Here is a 7,998-nt window from a genome sequence, read left to right as displayed (position 1 = left end):
AAAGGGGAGACCGTCTGATCAAAAAGCTCTATTACACACCTTCACATCCGGGTAGTTCTGGAGGAGTAGAACGTCTTCAGAGGGCTGTACAGGATGAAAGCGGGGTTAAAGTAAAAATTGATCGAGTAAAAGAATTTTTATGGAAGCAGGATGCTTATACTCTACATAAACCCGCCAGGATACATTTTCCTAGAAACAGAGTATTTGTACCACGGCCCCTGAATCAATTTCAAGCGGATTTATGCGATATGCAAGCTTTATCAGAGTACAATGATGGGCATAATTATTTATTAACGGTCATCGATATTTTTTCAAAGAAGGCGTATGCTAGAGCGCTGAAGACAAAAAAGGGAAGTGAAGTGACGAAGGCGTTTGCCTCGGTGTTACGGGAGAGTAATGTGCCTGAGAAAGTACAGACGGATGCGGGTAAAGAATTCTTTAACAAGACTTTTAAAGCTCTGATGAAGAAGCACGGTATTATCCACTTTGCCACCGCCAGCGATCTCACAGCCTGCGTCGTTGAAAGGTTCAACCGTACACTAAAGACTAGAATGTGGAGGTACTTTACGGCCAGAAACACACGTCGGTACGTAGACGTTTTGCAGGACCTGCTTAAAAGTTATAACGAGAGCTATCATAGCAGTATAAAAACGAAGCCGAACAACGTCACAAGCGAGAACACCCCCGTCGTATTTCAAAACTTGTACGGGACATTTCCTTTTCGTCGAAAAAACACTTTGAAGTTGAATTTAAAAGAGGGAGACGTGGTGAGGATTTCCAAACTCAGGAGGGTGTTTGACAAAAAGTATGAGCAGAGTTACACGGACGAGCTGTTTACTGTATCAGAATGTATCCCGCGACTTCCAGCGGTGTACAAAGTAAAAGATTATGACGGCGAGCTGATCGACGGAACCTTTTACGAGACCGAACTACAAAAAGTGACCGTGACTGAGGACAAGCCGTATCAGGTGGAGGAGATTCTGGATGAGCGCTTTAGTCGAGGTAAAAAATACGTCTTGGTGCGTTGGAAAAACTGGCCTGAAACATTTAATAGCGGGGTAGCCGCCAGCCAGCTCATCGATGTATAAAGTCGGCGCACACCTCAGTTTTCATATCACAAAGAGTCATGGAAGCGAGAACAGAAGAGGGTTTTTACGTGACTTTACCTTCTAACGCCAGTCTCAGTGTGTTTCCTGAAAACACTATCGCCAGCTACCGTGTGGATTTAGCGCAGCATCTCCACTTGGAGGGTCCTTGGCAAGTGGCGCTGACGGAGATTTCCTACCCACACACGTGGTATAATATTCCCGAGGACCAGTGTGTTTTTCACTGGATCGACACGTGGCAGCATGGAGCCCTGGAGATGAATGCGCCTGTGGACCATTTAACCGGAAAAAAATTTACCCTGCACACCAGACGTTTTGAAAGCGGATATTACGGCGACAAAGAGAGCGTTGTGAAACAGATAAACGCGTGTATGAGGGACATGCAGAGCGACATTACTCTACAACATAATGATTGTAGACAGAGGTTTCAGTGGTTAGGCAGCGGTCGCTATAGATTAAGTTTTTTCCCACCGATGGCCTACATGTTAGGATTAAAACCCGGCGAGTGGTTTACGAGCGGCCTACTAAAAAAGTCTCCTCACCTCGCCGATATAAAAGCGGGTTTTTATCATATGTTCTGTTATAGCGACGTGGTGCAGCATCAGGTGGTGGGTGACGCTTACGCTCCGCTCTTACGAACGATTAGAATTGATGGGAAATTTGGAGACGTCGTGACACAGTCCTTCAGCCCCGCCTACTACGTACCGGTAGCGAAAAGACACGTTGAAAACATCAGCGTCGAACTCAAGAACGATCAGAACCAACCGATAAATTTCAAGTTCGGCAAAGTGATTGTGACTTTACATTTTAAACCGATTAAAACACAGCCCTGAACATGGTGGTGGAGGAAGCTCATCCTGACCTTTATTGATTCGTAAGTTATTATGAAGATCAAGTGGGGAGCGGGTTGCCTGGGTTCCATGGGGCCCCCGTGATGTACGGTAAGGGGCTGGGATCCATATTTTCAAAACTATTTAGGTTTGTGACTCCGCTGGTCAAAAAAGGTTTTACCATCGCCAAGCCTCATCTTAAAAACACTGCCAAAAACATCGCATCGGACGTAGTCAGCAGGGTCGTGAGAGGTCCAGAGGGGGGAAATCAAGAAGGATCAGGAATTATGCTTCTCGCTCGACGAGCCGGAAAGAGACCCCCCGGACGTCGCGTAGCAGCTCCTAAAAAGCGCGAGCCAGCCGCTCGTACTAAATCAGTGCGGAGACGAAGGGCTAACAGAAGGAAGTCCGAAGATATATTCTCCTGAAGATCATGGCTCTTTTACATAACAAATCACCGGAATGCAGCATGACGGAGCTGGACTTATTGGCGGCTCCGGCCACGCAGATGTCGATCGAGCAGAGCCAGTATACAGAGATTTCCCCTCTATCGGCTCACAGACGCCGGCCCCATTGAGTTTTTCATCCCCGATGATGGAGAGAAATACCTGGATCTCACCAACACTCTGCTTCTCCTGCGTCTACAAATTATGAACGGAGACGGGACAAACTTGGCGCAGGATGCTCGTGTGGCCGTGATCAACTATCCCCTCAATACCATTTTCTCTCAGGTCGACGTGACCCTGGGAGATAGATTAATCTCCCAATCCAGCGCCACACACCCCTACAGAGCTATGATTGAAACTCTGCTCAACTTTTCAGACGATTCGCTGAAGAGTCAGTTCAGCGCCGGGTTGTTTTACAAAGACACAGCCGATTTTATGGATTCAACCATGACGGCAGCCGACGGTCCCAGTAGGGGCCTGGTTAAAAGGGCCCAGTTTAGCGCTGCCTGGAGCGAGTTTCAAGTGTTGGGGCCCCTGCACACGGACATCTTCTTCAGCAAGAAACTTCTTCTGAACAACGTCGACTTGCGCATTAAACTGACCCGAGCGAGCGACGCTTTCTGCCTGATGAGTCAGCCCAACGCCGACTTCCGTCTAAAAATACTGGGAGCTTCTCTGTTTGTGAAAAAAGTGACCGTTTCCCCCGCAGTACGTTTAGGTCATTCAGCGGCTCTGATGAAAGGCAACGCCCTCTACCCTTTGTCGAGAATCAATGTGAAAACCTACTCTATTCCTCAAAACTCCAGACTATGCAATCAGGAGAACCTGTTTCTGGGCGTCATGCCTAAATATATCGTTTTAGGCATGGTGAACCACAACGCCTTCACCAGGAGAAAAGATCTCTCGCCTTTCATCTTTACCCACAACGACGTGGAGTACCTGGCTCTGTGTCATAACGGCAGGCAGATCCCATCCAAAGCTTTCCAACCCCGATTTAACGGCGGCATTTCCGTGAGAGAATTTTATAACCTGTTCACCGCCACCGGGAGACATCTGAAGGATTTACCTCTGTCTATCGACCTCGAAGATTTTGAAAGAGGTTATACTCTATTTGTTTTCAATCTGAGTGCCGACGAGGACGTCGGGGCTCTCTCCCCTGTATCCAGCGGTAGTTTGAGGCTGGAAATGAGATTCCGAGTTCCCTTACCTCACACCCTCACCCTCATCGTCTACGCCTGTTACGATTCCATTCTGGAAATCAATTCAAAACGACAAGTGCTGGTGGATTATTACTGAAACGATGAATTCTACGGAGCTGGAAACACTCTTGAGCGGGTTACTGGGCGGTGTGTTCAGCGGTGTCTGGGCTTCGGACGAATTACTTCTCTACAGCCCTCGCTACCCGTCTACTATATCGTGAACACCCACCCCCGTCATCTGCCAGGCGAGCACTGGCTGGCCCTCACTCTGGAAAAAGATGGAAAGGCCACGTTCTTTGACTCTTTCGGATTCAGCCCGAATTTTGAATATTATCCTAAGAGCATCGTGCATTTCCTGGAACGTCAACGCAGAATAAAAAAGATCTTATACCACGGTCATCAGCTCCAGCATGAATTATCGGACGTTTGTAGTCAACACTGCACGTATTACTTGTGCCAGGAAGTGGCCTGTCTTACGCCAGCGTGCTATCTCACTACACCGACGATGTCGTCAGAAACCATGTCATGGTGTCTGAATTTGTTAAAAAAGGTCATAAATGTCTGGCGGCCCCCTGCCGGGGAAATTGTAACCAGTTAGCCTGTTCTCTACAAATATTTAAAGACTGCTACCGCTTGTGATATTAGAATGAAAAAGTCTGCGACATTGTACGGATTCAATAAAGCTTTATTAATCACAAACTGAATGACAGACTCTTTCTTGCCGTACAATTTATTTATTTTTTAAAATGAGGATATTAAGGAGTAAACTCTGCCCACTCCACAGGCGAGTATTGTCTCTTTTTCGATCGACGGACAGATGGAGGTTCAGCAGCAGCAGCAGCAGCAGCAGTATCCGTCTGCAGCGGGCCAAAGTTTTTGAGTCTCCTAAACTGTTCAGGGGCTCGAGGGTTAGTCACAGAGGTCTCAGGAATATTAAGTTCTGACAGAGTCATGAGAAAATCTGTCCATCCTTCAGGAGGCTGTTCATTGACTTTCTTATAGGAGCTGGTCAGATGTTTGACCAGATGGAGCATATGAGATCCTCTCACAGTTTTCCCTCTGTAGATAAATTCACCTTTCGGCGTCCAGCCGCTGTCGCTCTTGGATAGTTGTTTCATCACATAGTCGGCATTTTTACGACTGCGAGTCGGCAGACTCTTTAAAACATCTTCCTCCTCCTCCCCCCTCCCTCCTTGCAGCTCCACATTCTCCCCCTGATGCAGCTCCTCTCGCGGCAGACTCAGAGTTATCGGTTGAACTTCTTTCTCCCCTTGTCTGGTGAGGCTGAGATAGCGTTGGAGCAGAGCATTGTACTTCTTCATTTTTTCATAAGGGTTCAATCCTCTCTCCTCTAATATCTCTCTCATCTTTTCATCCAGATCTTGCTGGGCCGTTTGTCTGATGGTGCTGCCTGTAGCCACTGTCGGCTGTCGACACCAGAAACATTTTCTGCGTGGTCTTCAGAGCCATGGGGAGTAGGAAAGAGGCCTATCGACGTCTAGCAAAACCTCCTATCAATTCCCCTATAATAGGAATGGCCGCTCCTAGCAGAGGTAAAAGGAAGCCTCCTGTTTGTTGTAACACCCTGCGTTTGCGCTTCACGCAGGTTTTCTTATCGGCGATGAGTCTGATATATTTCTTATGTCTTTTTAACTTCTGATGTTGCTGCGGAGAAAGGGGTATATTTCCCTTCAAAAGATTCAACGCAATCTCACACAACGACTGGAGAAGATCAGGGGAGCAGCTCCTTAAAATATCCTGCCGTTTCTTCGGTGTGGCCTTGGACAGAACTTTAAGTAAGGGGCCGTTTCTTTTCAGACGAGCGTTTGTCATGGTTCTTTCTGCAAGTACACGATAGGCCACTCGTGGGATAGTAACCCCGCTCTCAGTCTGAACCGGTCTGGGCACCGGTGAGTTAAATCCAGTAATAAGTAGAAGTGAGGCTGACTAGTGGCATCCTCTAAACTTTCTAAAAAGTATTTTTTTTCTGGAGAGAAACATCTGTTGAGCTAATATATTCATCTGCAGTTTATCTCGGGGGGTTTTGAACAGCACTAAATAATTTGTGTTGAGACCGATGGTTCGGCTGAATTTGGGTAAAAATTCTCACCACCTCCATATGATCAGGAGCTTGAAAGATGACGTCGTCTAAAATAACCAAGTGTGTTTGATCGGCTGGAAAAAGAGTCTCATCTTCAAAAGAATCAGGTAATCCCTTGACAGATTTAATCTTTTCATTTTTCTTCTGCAGTTCCAAAAACAAAGGTTGAAAAGAAGTATAAATCCACACAATATTGTCAGGTACATCATTCATGACATGTTCACAGTTTTTCCACACCCGCTAGGCCCCACCACCAGACATGAAAAAGGCAACTGCAATCTGGGGTCAAACTCAATCTCCTCTCCTTGGGGTTTTGACATTTTTCTTTTAATTTTTATTTTCAATAACCAAAGGGTTCGGTTCGCCCGTCAGCCAAAAGACGCCTTTTGTCATACACCACCCTGAACTTCTTTTGGAATGAGGAAGCCCTTTTTATCTTTCACAATGTTCTGCTGAGGCACCGTGATGACGGCGCCGTGGTCAGGATTTTGAATGTAACCCTCTACCAACTGTTTAATGCTGTCAGAATTGATTTCTTTACAGCTTTCTTGAGTCAGCGTGATTCCCTTAACATGCAAGGACACTTTACCCCCTCTGGTCTGATAGGCGTAACCTTTAGGCCCCGCCGCTGCAAACTCTTGGATGCTATCCCCACCCAGCTCGTCGGTCAGCTGTCCCAAGTAGTTACCCGTGGGAAGCGGGGTCTCTCCCTCTCTGACGATGTAGATTAAACTGTCCGTGTCGTAGTACAGAATCCGCTCAGGATTCTGCACCTTCTCCATGAAACTGTACAGAGTCAAACGAGCATAGGCAGTGGTAAATGCAGCCATGAAAATGTTGTTGCTTTTCCCGGGAGGGAGAATGTAACGCTCACCGTACCGCCACTGCACCATCACCACCTCATCGTTCAGAAAGGCGAAATGCTTGACGACATGCTGCTCTGAAAACAGAAACTTGAAAAATTCTTCAGGTTTTCTGACGAGGCTGGTCTGAGCCAGCTCGGTTCTCTGGGCAAACTTACCCCAAAAGCTGTTGAGACATCATTTGGCTATCTGTCTTTTAGCGGGGTTAGGATGGATTTTAGTCTAACTGGATACCCTGGTTAGCCGCATAGTCTCTGACGTACCTGTCCCTGCTAGCCTCATCCGATGCTTCAGAGGGGTAGCCTGAAGCCTCCTGTTTCCCTTTCAAAAAGGTGTTGATGTAACCCCTAAAGATAGAGTCACTCTTTTTGTCAAAATGCCAGACTTCAGTTATTTCAGCGACGTGATATCCAGCGTCTAGGGCTTTTGTGAATTCAGGGGTCGGCCAGGTGCCGGATAAAGTGTGACGTCCACGTAACGAACCTGCTCAGTGTCACTCGCCGTGTACCTCAGACGGACGGGACAAGTTCAACCTTCAAACAGCACATCGCAAGGCTTTAAAGGCTGCGGAGCGCGATGATGACTCAGGAACTGTTTCACTCGATCGTCAGACTTTGTCATGCGGGTCCAGTCATGCTCCCATATGAACTGTACCGAGACCTTTAGCTTAGACCGCAGGTTTAACAGTTTTTCTTGCCAGGCCCAGTGGAGCTGCTCAAAGGGAATCTTTGTCAGGGGGTTAACTTCATGGGGCGAGAAACACTTGGGACACCCGTGAAAGAAACAGCCGAGAAACTCCCACACCTTTTTTACTCCGTCAATTTCTGCATACCCGTCTACAACGTATTTCCCCAGCCTCTTCTCACCTCCGTTGAGAGCGTGTCGAATAGCGACGTTTTCGCTGTGTGAAATCCATTCTAACCACAGAATCCCCACGTTCGAGTAGTTTTTGAATTGGCGGTTGTAGTTATCGGTGGGCGGAAGGGCCAGAGTGTGGGGAGGAAGAATATGTTCCAGAATTCTCTGAGGGCCCTTCTTCTTCTTGCTCGGCGCAGATGTCCTCTCCTTCTCGTCCTTCTCGTCCTTCTAATCGACCGTATCACCATTCGGAGCGGCTGGGGCCTGGAGCCTTCTGAATGGTGAGAGACAGATTTTAAATATAACCGGACGTTGTTTAAAATTAAATTTTCAGATAAAATGTTCTTACCGACAGCCGGATCTCTCTATTGTTCCTCTGTCTGGGGTTTACGGGGTAAGGCAAATCCTCGGTGTTGGAGCTGTCATTCCCTTCTTCACCTTTCCAAACCAAATGTTAGAAAATATCACGACGAGACACATCACTTACGTTAACATTTTATCAGCGCATCATTGATAAAACGTTCTTACCGGCAGTCACCTCACTCTTCTCCGGAGTGTCCAGTATGACAATTATGGGGTAAGATGGGTCCTGCTC

General features: G+C 47.2%; 1 protein-coding gene across 1 annotated transcript; it reads left to right on the top strand.

The window, feature by feature from the left end:
• Window positions 1-248: 248 nt before the first annotated feature.
• LOC311509995 (uncharacterized protein F54H12.2-like) lies at window positions 249-3,678 on the top strand (the record flags this gene model as incomplete). The annotated part of the gene is made up of 3 exons (XM_084575464.1): window positions 249-534; window positions 868-1,002; window positions 2,498-3,678. The coding sequence occupies 3 exons, from the start codon at window positions 249-251 to the stop codon at window positions 3,676-3,678; spliced, it is 1,602 nt and encodes a 533-aa protein (XP_084431590.1).
• Window positions 3,679-7,998: the final 4,320 nt, after the last annotated feature.

This window comes from Chelon labrosus (assembly GCF_963514085.1).
Source record: "Chelon labrosus genome assembly, contig: SCAFFOLD_153, whole genome shotgun sequence".
Lineage (NCBI taxonomy): Eukaryota > Metazoa > Chordata > Actinopteri > Mugiliformes > Mugilidae > Chelon > Chelon labrosus.
Note: the sequence above shows the minus strand (reverse complement) of the source record. Positions and strands in the feature narration are given on the sequence as shown.